This window comes from Alosa sapidissima, chromosome 14, assembly GCF_018492685.1.
Source record: "Alosa sapidissima isolate fAloSap1 chromosome 14, fAloSap1.pri, whole genome shotgun sequence".
NCBI classification, from domain to species: Eukaryota; Metazoa; Chordata; class Actinopteri; order Clupeiformes; family Clupeidae; genus Alosa; species Alosa sapidissima.
In genome coordinates this window covers 3,747,542-3,768,836 of record NC_055970.1, presented here as the reverse complement: position 1 = coordinate 3,768,836, position 21,295 = coordinate 3,747,542, and the positions used below count along the sequence as shown (strand labels likewise).

General features: G+C 45.9%; 1 protein-coding gene across 2 annotated transcripts in view; it reads left to right on the top strand.

The window, feature by feature from the left end:
- The window catches only part of glg1b (golgi glycoprotein 1b), a 43,720-nt gene that overhangs the window by 2,780 nt on the left and 19,645 nt on the right, over positions 1-21,295 (top strand). For both annotated transcript variants that reach the window (XM_042061760.1, XM_042061761.1), the window contains exons 2-8: positions 10,672-10,701; positions 13,124-13,210; positions 14,568-14,783; positions 16,863-17,066; positions 19,294-19,365; positions 19,692-19,878; positions 20,247-20,464. In XM_042061760.1, the coding sequence (XP_041917694.1) occupies positions 10,672-10,701; positions 13,124-13,210; positions 14,568-14,783; positions 16,863-17,066; positions 19,294-19,365; positions 19,692-19,878; positions 20,247-20,464 (1,014 nt within the window). The remainder of the gene's footprint in view (positions 1-10,671; positions 10,702-13,123; positions 13,211-14,567; positions 14,784-16,862; positions 17,067-19,293; positions 19,366-19,691; positions 19,879-20,246; positions 20,465-21,295) is intronic.

The window sequence follows — 21,295 nt, the reverse complement described above, 5'->3', positions numbered from 1 at the left end:
AATTGCCCCTCATGATCCCTGTGTCTGTGTCTCTTGTCTTGTATTGAGAGTATTAAGAGGGCTGCCAGATGAGGTGTATGGAGTCTCTGGTTAGTGGGTCTATCATGTTCACATTGTGACGAGCACTGTCTCTGTGCTGAGTTAATTTCAAACAGATCTGCAGGGAGGGAATGTACCCATCATGTCACAAAGGGGTTTGATTGGCTCTTGCTGGTGGTAGCACATCCTGCTAGTGATTGTGTGGTGGTGACTTTTTGGAGAATTTGGTTGGGTATTTTGTTTGTGTGGATTTGAAGGCTTGGGCAAAAAAAACCTCTCCACTACCTGTCAAACTGCTCTCCACTGGGTATTGCTTTTTTTTTTTTTCTTGCACATTTTTTGATGACTGGTGAAGACTGAAAGATACACGTGGTTAAGTTTCAGCAGGTACCTCAGTCTGAGTTTTTTTTTTTTTTTTTTTTTTTTTTTTTTTTTTTTTTTTCCTTTTTCTCTCTCTCTCTGTTTTTCATCTAGCAAGTCCTCTCTTTTAATTATTACGCCACTGCCTTTGGAAGTTAGCCATTTATTTAAATTGGGAGGGACTCTTGTGATTTGGGCTTTGAGGAAAGCTCTAATGATTAGAATAATTACTTTAGCACAACTCTGGAACAGCTGTGGCCTTGTGAGGAGGGAAATGGCATCTATAAATCTCTCTCTCTCTCTCTCTCTCTCTCTCTCTCTCTCTCTCTCTCTCTCTCTCTCTCTCTCTCTCTCTCTCTCTCTCTCTCTCTCTCTCTCTCTCTCTCTCTCTCTCTCCCCCCCCAGGCAAGTAGATTGGCCACTCTCTGGCCATGGATAGGGGAGGGAGACGGGCAGCTTGAGACGCAGCTGTGCTGTGTCAGTGTCTGGCAGCAGGGCACTCCTCTCCATCTTTCCATTTGCATTTTGAGCAGGTGCCCTCAATGGACTAGTAGTTGTCTCAGGGTTGTCGTCACCCAGATGAAGACCATGACTGATGTGTTTGAGCTTCTGAGCATGTTTGAGACTGAGGTGTTGCTGTTACGATGGTGTGTGTGTGAGAGAGGAAAATATTCATGAGGCGAAGAAATAGAAGGATTTGCTGCATTTATCAGCCACATCAGTTTACTACTGTATGCTGTGTATCTCTCCATTGTGTCTGAATGACAGGTCTGTGTGTGTGCCCGTGCCTGCTGTAACTGTGTTTGATAAGCACATAAATTGGTCACAGATGGGACAGAGCGACTGAATCCCAGCCATAAAAGTGTTTCTTTGTGACCCTCCCCCCCCCTTTTCCCTGACAGCAGGTTGTTCTCGATCAGAAAAGAGGGCCTGTTGTTATCACCTGGCGTACCTCCGTAATCCTTTTACCCTGGGCCCATCACCTTGCCTGCAAGAACATGTTTTTAAGAGCAGAACGGAACGGAATGGAGTGAAGCAGCTTCACTTGGAGCTCGCTGTTGTGGGCCAAGCCCTGGCTCTTGAGTTCCTGTAATGGGGCCTGTGCTCGTGGCAGAAAATGCCGATGTGTCATCATGACTAGTATCCCTGGGCTTTCATCTGCAAGGGAGGAGCTGGGCTTGAGTTGGGGAAAAGAAGGAAAAGGAAAGCTGTTTCTGGTTTCAGCAGTTCTTGGCAGATGGGCAGGTGGGCCTAATGTTGGGGGGAAAATGTCCAAACGCAATGTAAGGGTGCGAATCTTTAATTGTGCCCCAGCGCTTTGAGTTGACTGTTCCCGTGTTCCGCTGATGAGAAACAGGTGTAAAAGGCGGATCTCCCTGAATGATTTATAAATGTTTTGCTCAGTGATTTCTACTCTGCTTTTGATCAGAGTGCAAACTTGAGTGACGAGGTACATTGGGACCTCAATCTGACTAACGATGCATGGCAGCCACAAAAGCAAAAGGGAAGACATCACAACAATGCTTTTATTTTGGCTCGAGGAAAAGCAGCGCTGACTTCACTGAGATGTCCTTGCGCAGCTTGCACCCGGCTGAACCATCTTAATGTGTGCAAATGCTGCCACCATGTCCATTTGCATGATTACAGACTCACTGGCTTGCGTAGGAGTCCACAGAAGGTGTGAAATGAGGTTAGGCTATGGCTTTGCAGTTGCTCTTTGAAATGTAATGTGCTTTTTAATCACATTGGAGAAAATTGAGACGTGACAGCGCCGGTCTTTTAACAGTGTTTGGGTACTCTGTCAATCAAAGTCGTTGCCAGTGCTGGGCGGGTATCATTAGGTTTTATTTTAAATATTTCACTTTTATTTAATTTCCAGTGTCGTGTGCTCTCTTGAGTGCCACTCTCTTTGTACAAAAGGGTATGAAAATGGCTGATATAGTGAAGTGTATATAAATAGCCTATATGTAAAATGAATTTGTTGAGTTTAATGCAGCTCGCACAATTGATACATTGTGGGCCAAGGCTAGAATGGAAAAAATGTTTTGTTTTTTTGGTCAGAAAGCTAAAATGTTCACATCTCTTTAGTTTACTCCTTTTCCCAATAATATACACAAGCTACCACAGGTTCTAAATAAACCCAGCTGCCAGAACTTGGCCTGTACTTAGCAGCACCAAGTGCTGAGAACTACTGATATATTCAGCCCCTGGTGAAAGGGCACTTTAGGATAAAGATGCAGTTGTCTGTGTTGTGATATTTCTGTGTTATCTTGCGGTCGCAGTGCTCCCCCTCGCACCCGAGGATTGATGGTTTTGTGGGGCTGAGCCAGATAAGGCCTCCCACTCGACACAGCCTGCCAGAGATCCATCTCCATCTCGGCAAAGAAAAAGGCTAAGTCCGATAAAGAGAACGACTAGGGAGGAGCTGACCAGTATTGCATGCCTTCTTACATTTTATCACGAAGGACAGGAACAAAGCAGTCAGCAGCCTAGAATAGAACTAGTTTGTGATTGTGGCTGTAGTTATACATCCCTATTGTGGTTGGCATTTAAAGAGTTAAAATAAATATTACAGCAGACCAGTGATGAAGTATGCATTGGAATGTGTCAATGCCGAGTCTTGAGGCAATATTTGGCGTCCACACATACATTTGGCATGTTTTGTTTTTCAAGTGGCCTTTTCATCTTTTGTCAGTCTCCAGTCATCAAAAAGGACGTTGAGACAGACATGTCATTTTTGAGGTCAGTCGTTTGCTATCTTTCTTTTAGAGATGCCAGGCAGGCACCCCCTTGCTCGTCCTCTGGGCAGCTTTATCGATGCTGTGGTATGGATTGCACTCGATACTACAAGGCTCCCCACACATGAAGAGCTCTGCCTCCTAACTTTCCTGTTTGGATTCTCATTTGTTTTCCCCCCACCACTGCTAATTAAACATTTGCTGTTATCGTGTGTGTGTGTGTGTGTGTGTGTGTGGCGTGCACGATGCACCCCAGCCTCCAGTGCCCCTCCCAGGCCAGAGTCTTGCTCCAGAGCCTCTTCTCACACTTCAAGCCTTTATTGGTATGGTCAGATAAAACCTCTCCTGACATGCAATGATTCCAGCCTCTTAATTGCTCTCTGAGGCAAAAGTCGATTTCCTGTGCTCGACTTGCACATATTACCCTTTCAAACGGGAGTCCATTTTCAGGGCAGGCTCTCACCCCTTGCTCTTTTAATCTCCTCTAACTGTCTGACCACATAATCACTAATGAAATGTTCTTTTCTTAGTTTTAAAGGAGAGCAGAACCATATCCTTACCCAAACCCAGCATGGTTGGTCCTTTGTTCAGTGGTGGAGGATTTAGACAAAACACTCCAGAGGGAGCAGTTCAGGCAGGTTCATTTGTAGTGGCACAGTGCTGTGTTTGCATTCTTTTTGTGTGATTTAGGAAAACCTTGCAGAGTTGTGCTACTTCCCCGGTGTAAGCAGCCCCAAGGCTTTGGCTCTGTCTAGATTCAAAGTGAGTGAAATGAAGAGCACAAATATTAGACCAAATCCTGAAAAGGCCTGATGAACCTTTAGTACCAGGAGACCTCTGCGAGAAGAATGCACAGATGAGTTCCAAAAGGCTGTTCAGTGGACATTTATTTTTGGTGAATTCTCTCGCTTTCTTTTTTCAGTGCATAGTTTTCCTTTCATACATTTTTTTTTTTTTTTTTCTTTTGGTCTCTCTTTCTCTTCCTTTCCCTGGTCTCTACTTAACTACTGGAATGAGCAGTACTGAAAGACTGGAGCATTTCTTTGGCCTGAGCGCAGCTGCTTTGTTTCCACAACACTGACCATCTCCATGGGTGTGGCGGCTCAAGTAATGTTACTGCATCCAAAAGCCAACATTGTACTCCCAACCGTGTCTAACGGAAAGTCATTGTACTCTTTGAGGTGACACTTTGAGCCATTGAGGGACTCTTAATGAAGTGGATAATAACTGATTAATTGCTCCTAATAAACAACGTGAATGATGCTCTTAATAGCTTGGCACAAAGCCGTGTTTTCTTGTACTGCAGCCTAGTTTATGGAGGAACGCTCCTGCATGTGGATGGCACTTTAACCACTGAACAGCTGGCTGCCTACATGACCTCCATCTTGTGGGATGGCCTACTGCGCGGCCGCCTCCTTCTCACCACCTGTAGACGTTGGTAATTGGACATCGTGCTGTAGACCTGTTTATGTTCCCTCTTCATACAAAAATTAATACTTCTATTTCGCACAATGAGACATGATGACACAACCAACACGGAGTACGACCAGAAGGCTCTGTCCGTATTCATTTCTATTTTTAAATAGAGTATAAATGAGCCTTTAGGCTCGGTATCCCCGCAACACATGATGGTTTGAAGGTGTGGTGGTCCTCCTCCTTTACCATCTGGTGATGGGCTCATCTGGGTGTGTCCTAGATTTTGTCCCCTCTGTGGAATCCCTCCGTTCTGGGGAAAGGAAGAAGCCTTGGCAGGTTCCGCCTGAAGCTATCCCTTGCAGATGGTGTCAACGCTTAAGGATGCAACTGTGTGAAGAGGAGGCTGCTGTGCACTTGGGAGGGAAAACGTTGGAATTGCATATGGTGGTGGAGCCCTTTGTTGTCCCTTGTTTTCTGTGGGAGTGGATGATCTTTTGTTGCATTTGAACGATCTTCTACTTACTAATATTTAAATACTTAGCTACACTGGCTACCTATGGCGGCCCGCATCAAATTCAAGTCTCTAACGCTTGCCTACAAAGTAGTCTCCGGTTCTGCTCCCACCTACTTCAATGCCCTCATACAGACTTACACTACCTCCAGACCGCTGCGCTCCTCTGACGAACGACGTCTAGCTCTACCACCGGTACGCTCAAGCCAATCCAAACTTTTCTCATCTGTTGTTCCTCGTTGGTGGAACACACTGCCAGTTCCTACAAGGGCAGGGACATCCTTTTCCACGTTCAAAAAACTCCTGAAGACCCAGCTCTTTAGAGAACATCTACTCTCATAGCAACACTTACAACAAGTCTTACTGATCCTAGCACTCACCAGCCGTTTAAACTGACAAGTAACTGTTAAAATACAGCACTCACCGACACACTTATTCTTACTGTACTCTAATGTGTTTTTTTTAAACTGTCCTAAAATTGTGAGAATTGTTCTAAAACTTACTGTTTACCATGTTGTTAGTCGCTTTGGTTAAAAAGCGTCAGCCAAATGTAATGTAATGTAATATTGGAGCAATCTCATCACCAGAACTAGGGTACTTACTAATATTGGTACAGCAGAAAAAGACTGGTCATTGCCAATGTTATGTTTTTCTCCAGTCTATTGTTGCGTCCATAACTTACATACTCAAAGATCTGATCAGCCCAAGATCAGCCAATAAAAGCTGGCCCCTCAGCAGTAATTTTCCACTTTGCTGGTAACTTAGCTGATTTCCTGTGCCCCCCACCCCCAATCCCCACTGAGACGCTGATATCCTGTTATTCACATAAAGGAAACATCCGAGCATGTCTTTTGTGGGTGGCCAAATTGGTATGTCCCATTGTAGTGGCTGGCTATGTTTGGTTCCAAGGTCTGTAAATATCTGGTTGGCGCTCATAGTACAGCTGTGCATCTCTGAGGGGTTTGGGCTAAATGAGCCCCAGCGTCAGCAACAGGCTGCAGATGAGGAGCTGAGCCATCTGCACGGAGCGAGGGATTTTCCCAGCCGTCCTTTTCACATGGCTTCAAAAGCGCCAGCAAGAGATACGAACGGCATGAAACATAAATTGAACCGCTCTTAGTAGCTACAGAAAGAGGATTTTGGGCGAAGAGGATTTTGTTTTTACAAATGGAAATGGGTGTGTGCGTGACATTTCTGCTCAAGACCCCCAGTGGGCTGTGTGGGTTGTCTCTCCTGTGCTGAAGCCCATTGTGACTTCTCCCTAGCACGACTGGCCGAGGTTGCGTCCGAGTGTGGGCTTGGGAGCAAGGTCCGACCCCTCCTAGATCTTTCTGGAGCGCTGCCAGGATTAGGCTCCCGTAGGGGGGTTCCGACTCTGAGCGTTGCCCATGTGCCAGCAGCTGTGTGTGGTTAAGCCCGACTGGACTGCTGGTGTGGCATGTCACTTGTGTTTGCCTGCGCAAATAGAGCCCGTTTGCTATCAGTAGCGTGTGTTTGCCCAAGTGTATCTGTCACTTCAGATCTTCAGCTTTCTTGTCAAACTGTTGGGTGAACTTTGACCTGGTCAGGATGTTGTTTGGGGTATTTTTCCCAGCTGGTTTCCCTCTTAAGGAAGGATTAGGCAATTATTCCAGTCAGGTGACAAGTGCTTTAATCAGCGTTCATGACCACAAAAACCAGGGCTGGAGAGCAGCCTTCTGAAGTTTGTTCAAGCAGCATGCCTGCATATCCTAATGTTGGCATATAATTTAATACAACTACTTTAATACACGTTTTGAGAATATTCTCTATGTATTCTCTTTTTTATCTGTCTAATGTGTGCTTTTATGCCATTATATTGAAGCTCAGTCTCTTACATTGATGAGTCCTCTTGTTGACTTAGGAGGTGTCTGTCATCCTAATATCTAGTAGCAATAAAAGATGGCAAGACCTAAGATGGATGTAGCCTGGCTAACGTCAGACCTCATCTCATTGAGATGGGGTCTGGGAACTAGACATTCATTTTCTCGTATTTGAATTGTGGTTTACGAATGCCCAGAGCCGTTTATTGGGCGCTACGAATGTCTATCAAATGCGCCTGTACGTAGCTCATAACGGCTTCGTTGTGTGTTGTCATCGTCTTGCTGCCCTCCCTCGGTTCTGTGATTGGTTCCTTCGTTGAGGTGAAAACAAAGTCCATAGAATCCAGGCTGCCTAGCAGCGTGAATAAAATCGCGCGTTAGGCAGCATGGGAAAACCCTGGCTAAGATGGATGTGGAAGTGACATGATTTGAGGAAGGTTTGTTGACACCCATTTTCTCTGATCTTATAGTACATTAGCACTGTGCCTTCATCTTAGAGGAAATAAAGGCTTTAGATCTTTGATTGTTGTTGACTTGTTGTTCAGTAGGTTAGATTATGTTTTGTACTGTAGGCCTTGAGTTTTGTAAAACTAGCTGTGATTAGTGCAAGGAAAAGGATCAGCATGTGTTTGTGTAATTTCAGCTGATCCAGCACTGCTAATAAGGAAGAGGGCAGAAGACAGGAGGGAGGGAGGGAGAGAGAGAGGGATGGAGGGAGAGAGGGGGAGGCTAGAGGGAGAGAGAGAGAGAGGGAGATGGAGAGCAAGCGAGGGACGGCAGGGGGGAGGCGGCAATATGCATGATTCTACAACAGATGGGCTCAGGAAGCAAACGCCATCTCATTTGCATGATGGGACCTGAGCCCGGTGACATTTTGAGAGAGTGTGTGTGTGTGCGCGCTTCACTTGGTGTATTTGTTGTCTGGCAGTGATGGTGAGTGGTGGGTAGGGGTGGTCAAGGTCTGATTTTTATCCTGGCGCTAAGCGTACCCCCGCCGAGGCTCCCAAACACCCCCTGGGCTGTGTTCAGTTCCACCCATATGCTGGTGTTGGGCCCACATACAGACCCCTAGGCTGTGTTCAGTTCCACCCATGTGCTGGTGTTGGGCCCACACACAGACCCCTAGGCTGTGTTCAGTTCCATCCATGTGCTGGTGTTGGGGCCCACACACAGACCCCTGGGCTGTGTTCAGTTCCACCCATGTGCTGGTGTTGGGGCCCACACACAGACCCCTAGGCAGTGTTCAGTTCCACCCATGTGCTGGTGTTGGGCCCACACACAGAGCCCTGGGCCGTGTAGAGAGCCATGTAGAATCAGGCCAGCTCTGCTCTCGACATCGTTTCTCATGTCATGGTTGGAAACACGGCCATGCAAGTGGAGACGGAGGACTGCCTCCTCCAGTTGCATTGTTAGTAAGAAACTGTTAGGGAATAAATACAAATAATGGACAAATAAAACCATGAAGTGATTGAGAGAGCGGAATGTTACGGTGTTACCATGAACACCATTGATGCCATTGTGCGTCCGGCAGTCTTGTGTTGCAACTTGCATGTTACTGCATGGACTTGTCCACCATGGCTGGGCAGAGACCGTTGTAGCCACTGTTCCTTTCTCTCTCCGGAAATGGGTTCTCTCTTACTTTCTCCAGCATAGCCACCAGTTGTTGTATTCCGTGGGTGAACGTAAACTGTGACACTGTAGATCAGTGGTTCTCAACCTTTTTTCAGTGATGTACCCCCTGTGAAATATTTTTTCAGCCAAGTACCCCCTAACCAGCGCAAAGCATTTTTAGTTGAGAAAAAAAGACTTAAAACAGACTTAAAAATATCCTGGTATGGGGGGGACTCTGGGTTTTTAGGATAATGAAATTGAATAGCCTACTGAAATATGAAATTAATTTTAGGAACTTATATTTTCCTGAAATATTTATTAACTAATTGTTTTTAAAGTATTTTTGCATGGATTCTACTTTTTAAATATATGTATATTTTAAAATCTCACGTACCCCCTGGAGTGCCTTCACGTACCCCCATTTGAGAACCACTGCTGTAGATGACTGGGTGTCAGTAATTAGTGTGAGCTGCCTCTATGCCTGTAGTTACAAGTTGTTTTGTGGACACACACACACACCATAATACTCACTCACTCACTCACTCACTCACACACACACACACACACAACACACACACACCCGAGTTTGTTCTCCGAAACAAGAATGTCCTTCCCCTGGATGTATTTCTCCATGTTTAGGTTGATTAAGAGCGGCTCCAGCTAGGCTCTTAGTCGCTGACTCCACATCCGTTACTAAACTGCACGCGTGTCGGCATACGCAGGCTGTAGGAGTTGCTCAGATGCTCACCAGCTGTCTCATTCTCTGGGTAATTGCAAAGAGGAGATCAATTACTCCCGTTTAGAGAATAATTTGACTCCTGTTTTGGGTATTGTTGGCGTCCCCAGGGCCTTTGCAGGCATCTGATTGGGTAGGAGGAGGGTTGGGCGTAGGCGACAGAGCCAAACAGAAATAATTCTGCATTTGCATGTGAGAAGAAAGGGGGGTGGTCCGGTTTTGATTAAACTGTCGTGACACGTCAGTTGAACAAATTTGTAAGCAATTTTTGAATTAAATTAAATTTATCAGTGGATTTGATTTCAGATCATGGTGTTGCAGTTTTAGTTGGTTATATGGGGCCCAGTAAGAAGGTGCATCTGATTCTGTCTGAGTGTTCGGAGCATAATGACTTGATGAAGATCTCATGGAGCCTTGGAGATGATTTGTCCTTTCATAGTTAAAGCTACTTCTGGGCATATACTGTTGGATGAAGGTGACCTAAGCCTATATTTGACTTTGTGTCGATGTGGTCTGTGTCTTGTCCGAATCGGCCCTTACCCCGGTCCCCCACCCCCCACTCATGCTCCCGATGAGTCATGCAGCACTTGCGTAATGGCCGCGTAATAATGATGTAACTGCGCTGGTTAGATGCTCATGTGTGATTGAAATGAGGATTCGGGGGTGGTGGTGGGGACGAGGTGTCCATTAGCAGCAGCTATGTCATTTCAAAGCCGGAGGAGAGTGAGGCGCTTTGTAAAGGTCATCACACTGCCAGGCCTTACTTAAGTGTGCTTTCCTGAAACCACTATCCCAATATTAAAACTTATGAGTTGAATGTGTGTTATGGCTGAGGTCTGTTAAACACGGACACGTGTGCAGTGTAGGTACATGATGATGGAGTAATGATGTGTAGGCTATAGTTGTGTTTCAGAAGCCTCGATATGCAGTGGCATACTCAGTCTGTGAGCAGTGGACTGGAGTAATTCAGCCTTCTCTGAGAGGGCAGGGTGAGCCCTGCTGTAATCCCTGAAGCCAAAAGACCTGTCCATTACGGCTTAGTTTATGAATGTCAGTGCTGAATTGTTAAATGCATTCCTGTTTTATGTGATGCGCTCAAAATTGAAAAATAATGGGCTGTTTTGTGGATGTGCTATTTTTTATGTCTGAGTCTGCATTTATTGGTCTCTCTCTTTCTTTCTTTCTCTTTCTCTTTCTTTCTCTCTCTCGCTCGCTCGCTCGTGCGCCTGTGAGTTTTTGCAGGTTTTTTCCCCCTTTATCTCTTGTCAGTCTGGGATGAGGGGGCTTGTCCTCTGGAGAGGTTTGTGCCGGTTGCAGCTTGCCCTCTTGAGTGATCATTAGAGCCCTTGATGTCTTGTCACATCTTAACACATCTCTCCCTCTCTCCCTCTCTCTCTCTCTTTCTCTTTCTCCTTCCAGGACACAGAGATTGCAACAGACTGCAACCATGTAAGTGCTCAAGTCTTTTATTCCCCTAACTCTGGTTAATCACATCATCAGTGCCAGTCCTCTAGTAATGTTAAAGCCCTTGTTTCCCAATATCAGATTTACCCATAAGCTAAGAACCAATAGAGCAGAGTGAAGGAGTTACCCCCCCCCCCCCCCCCCCCCCCCCACACACACACCCCCATCAGAGATGTTCTAGCTGTACCCCTCTGTTGTTTGTCTGCATCTGTCTTTTTGTGCTTTTTATGACCCTATATTCACCATAAAGGGAATCAGTCAGCTTTTTCACAGTAAATGAATGTTAGTCACAGGTAGGCTTTTAAAAAAAAAAAAAAAAAAAAAAAAATATATATATATATATATATATATATATATATATATATATATATATATATATATATATATATATATATGTATGTATATGTGTTATTTCAGTAATGCAGAGAACATGGTTTCATAAATGTATTTACTACTAGTTACTGTTTTCAGAAATGGAACAAATAAACTAGGTTTAGTAGAAGGGTTTGAGCTGTTTGAGCCGCATTCGCTGGAGTGCTGAATCACCCAATGGCCAACAACAGCCTTTTACTGTGTGTCAGTGATTACCATTCAAATGAGGCTGTGTGCTGCAGGAAAACAACGCGGAAGACCGCTGCATCAAGAGCCCTGTCCAGCAGCAGGCTGATCAGCAGTAGCGGCGGCAGTAGGAGTCTGAAGGACTATAGGACGTGATTCATCCTTTTGAAAAAACCTCTCATCCCATGGAGCTGGTTGGCTGCCCTTAGCAGCTCTTAACAGCCGCAGAGGGACAGAGAGGATTTCTCCCCCCTTGTAAAAAATAAATAAATAAAACTAGAGATGATGGATCACTGTGGCGCTGTGCTAGTGGGCCATACGACAATTTAGAACCTGGCAGGACAGGTGCTACACCTTATTAGACAAAAAACGGAGTTGTGTGTGAAAAGCAATGGGGCTAGCAATGTCCAGGACATAAGGGAGATGGGAGCGTTTCTCTCTGCCACCTGATAGGGGAACAGAGAGGTAGAGGCAGAGTCCTCCTGTTGAGTTGTGTGACTGAGCCCAATTAGGTTTTTTCTTTTTTAAACTACATTTAAAAAAAGTAATTATGTTCTTCTGGGCTTTTTTCCCTTTATGCCAATAGTACAGTTGAGAGTGACCGGAAGCCAGTGAGCGAGAGAAATGGTGGTTGGATCGTGAAATGGCCGCAGCTTGCAATCGAACCTGGCTATTGGTGGGCATTTAGACCAGAATGTGGATTGCGTCCTAATGGCTATGTTTTTGGACCAAATTATCAGTCCCTGTAATTTTGCTAAGTGCCCCACAAGGCTTCACACCCTTCTCCCTCAAGTGTAAATCCCACCTCTCTGTAACTAACTAACTCTTAATAACAGGGTGAGATGTGCTGTAGGCTAGGGTCGAAGCTTTTGGGTCAGAGTTTTCCCTCAAAATGATTGCCTTTGAGTGCTCAGGACACAGGAAATTATTCTTCAGTAACTTTCCATGTTTTAGAGCGGAAGGATTTTACTGCTCTTTGGTTATAAAAACACTCATGGGAGTTGCGCGACCTTTGGAACCCATCACTTCAAAGGGGGTTGAGTGAACAGTAGCAGTGACGGAATATAAACATAGACGTTCCTTTGTAGCCGCGGCTTACTGACCTATAAAGCAGCCTCCTCCAGTTTGCATGCCAGTCAGTAGCCTGGATATATCCGGGTGGAGGCCAGTCAGTAGCCTCGATATGTCCGGGTGGAGGCCAGGGATGGATCTGTGGTCTGGTCTGCAACCACTACTGCTTCTGCCCTGGAGGGGAAGAATAGTTTTATTGATTTAAGAAGTATAAATAACCAGTGTTTTACAAAGTAACTTTCCTGTTTGTTGATTGACTTTAAACTGAGCTCTTTGATCTTTAATGACCCTCTTTGGAAACTTGGAAACTGGGCATTTCACAGAATACCCTAGAGCACTGCATGTTTGAGTTCTCCACGGCCTTATTATAGCCTATTTGGTGTTGTCTTCTGGGCTGCTGGTCAGGGAAAAACAATGGTTCATGGTTCCGCGGGCTGCCTGCAGCTTCCTCCTAAGAGGACGCATGCTCTTGCCACGTCCTGTCTGACTCGTTAAACTAGCGGCTCTTGTTTCAATACGGTGCAGTAAACACACAAACCAGAATCACCGCCCCGTTGTTTCCCTCTCTGATTGCATCACCCCCCCCCCCCCCATCATCCATCTCTCTTTTCTGCCCCTCAGTCATCTGCAGTTCTCTCTCTCTCTCTCTCTCTCTCTCTCTCTCTCTCTCTCTCTCTCTCTCTCTCTCTCTCTCTCTCTCTCTTCCCCCCCCCCCCCCCCCCCCCATCTGTCTCACTCATACACACTCTGTCTCACTCTTGCTCTTTCTCTTTCATAGCTGCTGTGGAACTATAAGCTGAATCTAACCACAGATCCCAAATTTGAGTCTGTGGCTGGGGAAGTGTGCAAAACCACCATCGGTGAGGTGAGTAAGTCTCTCTCTCACACTCACACTCACACTCACCCCAATATTAGCTTATCATCAGGGTTTCTGAATGGGTTTTATGTCCAGGACCGAATTCCCAATTAATTGTACATGCAACTGTATTGTACAACTGCTCTTAGTACTGTAGAGTTGTACCATTATAGTCGTAGGCCTAGCTGTATCTTATTGTACCGCAGATGTCCAGTATGGTCAGGACATTTCACCACAGCTTGATGCCTCTGAGACTACTTAACCAGTCAAGAGGTTTGCTGGTCATGGCTATATTTTTAGCAGTTCTGGTCGATGATGTGTTACATCAGGCTGTGTTCTGTGGCTTGTTCTGCTCTGTGAGTGGATGGGTCTTGCTGAGGAGTAAGCTCTGGTTAATTGGACATTCTGTACAGATAACCAAATAAATGAATCACCACATAAGCAGTGTACTTGAGGGATTGGCATGCGCGCACACACACACACACAAACACACACAGAATGAACAGATCAACAAACGTGCACACTCACGGTACAAACAAACACAAATCATGCAAAGAAGCACTTATTATATCTGCTGGCCAGACACTGATCCGCTTAACGGAACAGAATGGTGTGTTTGGTGCTGCTGTCGTGGCGCTTTTGTGGTGGAGACCGAAAAGCGCCGCTGATCAAAGGGCCCACACAGATGTGCGTGTGGGTGTCCCCAACAATGGAGGCCATCTCTTAATCGCCGCGCTCAGGGGTCGGAACACACAGCACTGGTGCTCCCTCCCGCTGCGATCCTCTTAACAGGCTTTTGTTATGAACACACTGGCGTTCGGCTAATGACTCATCCAGTGTTGTGCTGGGGTGGCATTACCCGCTGAACTAAGACTGGCTGGGTGAAGTCAGGAGAAATACTGACCTTGGAACTCCCTCATGAGAGGATGCATCGCTTGTTAAACTGATGTTTGGTTTCTGCATGCCGCTGTCCTGCATGGCGCTGTCCTGCTGTGTGAGTGGGTGTGCAGTGCTGGTGTGTCTGTTCACTGGATTAAACCCATATATTTGAGACTGCAGGATCATATCATATCTTATATTATTTGTTGATTGAGCCATTCCATGTCAGTTTGTAATCCTTTTATGTGTATATATTGTCACGTTTGCTGTGAGAGACAAAAACAACCTTTAAATGCCTGCTGATGTGTTTTTTTTTTTGTTTTTTTGCAGCTGGATGCAGGTTAGCGTTGGTGTGTTTTACTGAGTAGTATTTTAAACTCATTTTGGTTGATGTAACATTTGAGGCAGTTAGGGAGAAGCTGTACTGTATAGGATTTTATTGTTTGAAAGTTCTTACAGACTGTTTTTCGATGGGCCTATTCCACAGATTAAAGAATGTGCAGAAGAGGAGAAGGGCAAAGGCTATCTGGTGTCCTGCCTGGTGGATCACCGTGGCAACATCAGCGAGCGGCAGTGCCACCAGTACGTCACCAAAATGGCCACCATCATCTTCAGCGACTTCCGCCTCATCTGTGGCTTCATGGACAAGTGCCGCGAGGACATCAACACACTGCACTGTGGCAGTATCAGCACTGGGGAGAAGGTGAGCTTTCTCCACAGCGCTCTCATCGCCCCAGGCACGCACGCACGCACGCACGCACGCACGTGTGGTGCGTATATCTAATAGAACAGACATTAGGTAGAAACATTTCTCACATACATCAGATAAATGTTTCAAATATATTTCATTGGCATCATGCATTGTTGTACATGTATGGTCAAATTTTTTTTTATTATTATTTTGTCGGATTTTGTATTTTATACTGTTGGATGTAATCATTCTGTCATGCTGTGTGACTGAAGCCATTGATGGGCTCAGGAGTTGTCTTCAGAAGGAAAGAAGTGGAACCATTGATTTGATTGGCATTGATGATGAGCCCCGGGGTCAGCACAGCAAGGCAAAGCCTGTGGCCTCCTCCTGTTCCAACAGATGACCCCGCTGATAAAAGCGCTGAGCTGTAGTGCACACCTGAGGCCTCCGAGTCATTTTACTGCAACGTGGAGAGATGGAGGCTTCTGGAAGGAATGACTGTGGCCGGGCAGACTGTACTTGCTTAGCCTTTGCTTATATAGATCGCTATCTTCAAGTTATTTGCAGAACTTACCTAGGCGGTGCACCCCCCCCCCACACACACACACACCCATGATCTCATAAAAAGGGTTCTGTTTCTGCAGGTTGAGAGGCTGGCTCAGGTTTAGTGTGCTGGTATCTCCTGGTTATGCAGGCTAGCTGTTGGGGCTTGACTGCTGGACTGAGCTGCTAAGTTTGCAGTGAGACTTGCTGGCCGCTCCTTTTTTTTCTTCTCAATTTATCATCCTCTTTATTCTGGCTGAGCGAGGTTTCATGTTTTAGCACAGAAGTGTGGTTAACCAGCATGGTGCTCAGTAGGCCGGAAGCGTCTTTCTTTCTTTCTTTCTTTCTTTCTTTCTTTCTTTCTTTCTTTCTTTCTTTCTTTCTTTCTTTCTTTCTTTCTTTCTTTCTTTCTTTCTTTCTTTCTTTCTTTCTTTCTTTCTTTCTTTCTTTCTTTCTTTCTTTCTTTCTTTCTTTCTACGTCTATTTAGTTTTATGTTTGTCTTGTACTCTGTCTCCATGTCTTGTCTCCGCTATCAGCACCAAGCGAACTTGTAACATTTGATCCGTCAAGTATGTGTGTGTGTGTGTGTGTGTGTGTGGAGGAGGAGGGGTCTTTGCATGTCGGTGCATGTAATATATATCAGCAATGTCTCTTGCCAGCATGTGGTTCATCTTCCAGGCAGTTTTCACCTGTGAGGTCTCCTCTCGTAATCCCCAGTTCAGCGATCTGTCATGTCGCTGATCATGTGACCTTGTGCTTTATGCCTCTGTCTGGGAGCAGAGCACAATCTGATGTCGGGGTTGGCCTTCTCACAGGCGGGGAGGTTCCACATTCCTGTGTGTCCCATTCATGTTCCGTTTCTTCACTCTTTTGCAGCGACGTGGTTTTGTAAATCTGTGCCAGAAAATTGGTTTTGTGTTCTGGACTTGAAATCCAACTCTGCTGAGCTGAACAGCCGTCTCTGGTCTTAGCCCCTGGGCCTGGTTTGAAGTGTGTGATTATTTGTTCATGTTGTTTTATTTATTGCCTTGTTCTGTCTCGCTCAAGTGGAAGTTCTTGGAGGTCTCTGTAGTAGAGTGCAGTTCTGCTGAAATGTGAACTGAGAACACCCCTCACGTTCCTTTGTCTTTGTTTCACAGGTTCCCTTGTGGCTCTTTGTTTGCTCTTTTTGAGACCCAGTGTTCTTTGCCATCATTCATTCAATTAATTGAGCTTTATTTGCATGACCCTTACAATATTGCCAAAGCACTATGATGTGTGTGTGTGTGTGTGTGTGTATATATAACACAACAAAATGAAAACTATCAAGAAAAGAAAAGTAGTTTACATGGAGTAGGATAGGTTGCAAAAAAATGAACACACACACACTCACTCACTCACTCTTGTACACAAAAAAGTATTACTATAAGCGAATGAATGAATGAATGAATAATAATAAAATAGTCTTTGTGCTTTGTGGCTGTCCCTTAATTTATGTCATGCTTAATTTATGTCACATATTGTGCTCCTAAAGGTTATATTGAAGGTTATCTATCTATCTCTCTCAGGACCTGCACTCTCAGGGCGAGGTGATCTCGTGCCTGGAGAAGGCGCTGGTGCGGGAGGCAGAGCAGCAGGAGCAGGCCCACTCCATCCAGGACGGCTGCAAGAAGTCCATCATGCGCGTGGCCGAGCTCTCGGCCGATGACTTCCACCTGGACCGCCACCTCTACTTTGCCTGCCGCGAAGACCGTGAGCGCTTCTGTGAAGACGTACGTCAACCCGTGCCTCCGAAATCTCAAATCCCTGAAACGCTGACAAAACTTTTTTTTTTGCATTTTAACCTGAAAAGATTATTGGAGCTAATCTGCCATAAAGCAGTTTCAGAAGAAGGGTTTTAGAAGGTACATAGAAGTTTTAAAGGGGTGTTCAGATTGAAGAAGATTTGGTAAAATTCAGTTTTAGGTATGGCATTATGTCACTGTTTTTTTAGTGTGGTCTGTCTGTCTGTCTGTGTCTGTCCGACATGTCCGGGATTATGCAATAACTTGCCCGATTTCCATGAAACTTGGAAAGGTGTAGCAATGTCCAGGAACGAAAAGAACGAACCTATCGCATGGAGCAGCTCCAAATCACGGGCCAGCTCTAGTGATTTTAATTTCACGTTCTCTAGTGATTTTCATTTCACGTTCGCTACTTTTGTGCCATATGGTTTCTAAATGACGATCTCACCCTTTGGAGTTCAAGAGAGCGTGTGTACAGTAGGTGTTCACACAGTGTTCACTGATGTTTTGAGTTTGACTTGCATACTACATGATCTTGGTGGAGGTCTGCGCTCTCTGCGTGCCCCTCTAGTTTGGTGTTAAGGTTCCTCCATCCAGTGTTTGGGTGTCATCTTGGTCTTGGCATCTTCATCTCTCACAGCCATCACTTAGTCTCAAAAATAAACAGCTGTGAAAATGAGATGAAATGAAAATGTGTGTGTTGGGGGTGGGGGGTGGGGGTGGATTGACATCTGGTCCCAAGGGATGGGCCAGGCGACACCAGGGCAGCAGGAGCCTCAGCTGCAGTTTGTCTGGTGTGAATATGTAGGCACGTCCTCCCAGGCCGCACGCACGCACGCACGCACGGGTCACACACACACGGTTCACATACACATGTAGCTTAATGATCACTGAAGTCAAACAAAAGAAAACTGTGTTTCACAGGGGACTTGCTGTGATGGACAGAAATAGGCCATTTGCAATCACATGATGACGTCTGGCTCAATGAACCAGTCTCAAGCAAACAGCCAAACTCCCTTTTGTGGCGGAGACCGAGCAGCGTCTTGTGGGCTGTTTGGCATTTGCTTTTCCACAGTCTGCAATTTGTATCCCCTGCACGGAGTAGGCAAGGATGAGTCTCGGACACGCCACTGGCACTGTACAGTGTGCATCCCGAATTGACCTTTTAGGAAATGTGCTCAAGGAGTGGCTGTCTGTATTGCTTCTCTATAGACACCGTGGTCCCCAAACGTCTGTTTGTGAAATATTTGTGAGCGGAGGTTCAGTGTGCCAGAGAGTGGATTTGGACATGTTGGCATGGTTACATCCTTTCATGGGTTTAATTTCCGTGGAGCCACAGTTGTTGTTTTATCCTCCGCAGATGGCTTTGCTGTGGTTAACGGCGATGAGTGTTTTTGTGCCATCGTGTTATTCAGCTAATAATATCACTGATCGGAATGTGCTAGCCATATGTTAGCGCAACAGTCAGAATGTGTTTGCTGCCTATCTGTTCTGATGACCCGTTCTTTAGGTCCTATATTGATCTGATCATTCATATTGGCCTCAGTATGAACTTTGACCTGAACATTTCTGTCAGTGGGATTTCATTTACAATGTAGAAAGACATATTCTCTAACCTTGTGAATCCACTGCAGCATGTCCACAGTACATGATTTCCTGTTGCAGTTGCCTAGTACGCCGACACCGTATGCATGGAAAATAGAGCCTTGTGTCCATGTAATAAGGACATGATTAAGTATTTGACTATAGACCTGAGAGCGAAGTTTCATTATTTGACCAAATAACCTTGCAGTAGAATACTGTCATAATTTAGAATACCCACTTGTGTATGTGTGTACTCCTCCTCTGAGCTTTCTGCTGGTTGAGGGCGAGGTCATTAGACGGTTCTGCAAAGACTGAATATTCTCACTGCCTGAAGCAAAGGAAGCAATCAGGCCTCCTCTGAAGTTGTGTCAATGGAAGTGTGGCTGGCACTCGGTCTTCCTCACTCTCTCTCTTCCTCACTTGCACACACACACACACACACACTCGCATGCACTTCTAAGGGACCCGACCAATCGCAGACCATTAAAAGATAAACAATACAACTCTCAATTGCACACTTGCCCTAAGAACTTGTTCGGCAACTGAAATGCAGGTCGTGTGGATGTGTTGGAGAAGCAACATCATCTGTGTTTGTGCAGCATACTGATGGGAACTGCCTGCTCTCTTGCAGACTCAAGTTGGAGAGGGAAGAGTCTACAAGTGCCTGTTCAACCACAAATTCGAGGAGGCCATGTCAGAGAAGGTATGTGTATATCTGCTCTTAGCTGTCTTGCCTGTGTCTCTGGGTTCTGTGCAATCACACATTAACGCCAAGGATGGATGCCAGGGCCTACGGACCTGCTCTCTTACCGAGTTGTTTGGTATGGTTGGGCGTTGTGGTCATATGCCTGCTACTTGTTGGACCTCTGGCAGCCTACACAAAAATGAAGCTCGGAGAAAGGGCATGACTGTTTACTGTGGAGCCACACTTCTATTATAAAAACCCACAGGAATGTCACCGGCCTCCGTGTGTGTGTGTGTGTGTGTGTGAAGCCTGTCCGTAAAAATGCCTGCGGTCTCTTTCTGTAGTGCAGAGACGCCCTCACCACCAGGCAGAAGCTGATCGCTCAGGACTACAAGGTCAGCTACTCGCTGGCCAAGGCCTGCAAGGCTGACCTGCGCAAGTACCGCTGCAACCTGGACAGCAACATGCCCCGGGCCCGCGAGGCACGCCTCTCCTACCTGCTGCTCTGCCTGGAGGCCGCTGTACACAGAGGTGTGTGTGTGTGTGTGTGTGTGTGTGTGTGTGTGTGTGTGTGTGTGTGTGTGTGTGTGTGTGTGTGTGTGTGTGTGTGTGTGTGTGTGACCGTCCGCAGTCTCTTGTATGCTTGTGCATATGCTTTTGAGATTTGTTCCTCGCTGTCTGGGTTCATTCTTGTTCCACAAAGTAAAGTTATTTCCCTTGTGTCCAAACCTTGTCTTGAGCAACTTGTCATTTACTTCACTGGAATTGGAATTCATCAGATATGTCATTATCTAGTTTCTTGGTGAGATTACTCATTGCAGGATATTCTATCCCTTGATGATGTAATGAATAATGTTATGATATTATCTGACCTGCGTGTGTGTGTGTAAACCCCGCAGGGCGCACGGTGAACGGCGAATGCCAGGGTGAGATGCTGGACTACCGGCGCATGCTGATGGAGGACTTCTCGCTGAGCCCCGAGATCGTGCTGCACTGCCGCGGCGAGATCGAGGCCCACTGCTCTGGCCTGCACCGCAAGGGACGCACGCTGCACTGCCTGATGCGCGTGGGTCGTGGCGAGAAGGGGGCCGCCATGGACGGCATGTGCCAGAGCGCGGTGAGCACAGTCACGCTTATCTGCAGCCTGCAGTGCCTTCTGTAGTGGTCTACGGCAGGGGTGGTGTTTTTTTTTTTTTTTTTTTTTTTTTTTTTTTTTTTTTTTTTTTAAAGTAAATTTTTTGGGCTTTTTGCCTTTATTCGGATAGCACAGTGAAGATGGACAGGAAGGAGTAGGAGAGGGAGAGAGACGGGGTGGGATTGGGAAATGACCGCAGGCCGGACTCGAACCTGGGTCCCCGTGGGCACTTGGACCCGTACATGGGATGGGCGCTGTAGCCTGCTGCACCACAGCGCCCCCCACAGCAGGGGTTTTCAATCAGTAATGTAGTTTCACTGTGGGAATCGCTATGTTTTCATACAATGGTGGTTGTCAAGTTGCTTCCTTAGGTAAGAATGGTTGATTACAACCAGTTGAAAACCCCTGGTCTATGAACTTTCCTGTAGATGGATTAATCCCTAGTCCTGGATTAAAGGAGAACTAACTTTAATGGAGATAATCTTTAATAAAAAGCTTTTATTGTAGGACTAGGCTTCATCTATGGGAAATGGGAAGTCAGCCCTTAGTGTGGATCTTGGATCCAAACAAGTTGTGAATGTTAACACATACTGAGACTACACCCATCCAGTCTAAGAGGTTTTCACATATTTCACACTTGCAGAGACAGGCGAAGGCCTGCTCTGTCACCTCTTCTCACCTTCACACTCACTCTCTCTCCCCCCCCACACACACACACACACACGCGCGCACACACACACGCACAATGAGTTATGGTTGAGGTCTCGAAATAGAGGTCGTCATAAAAGGAAAGATGAAAAAATGCAGAAAGTA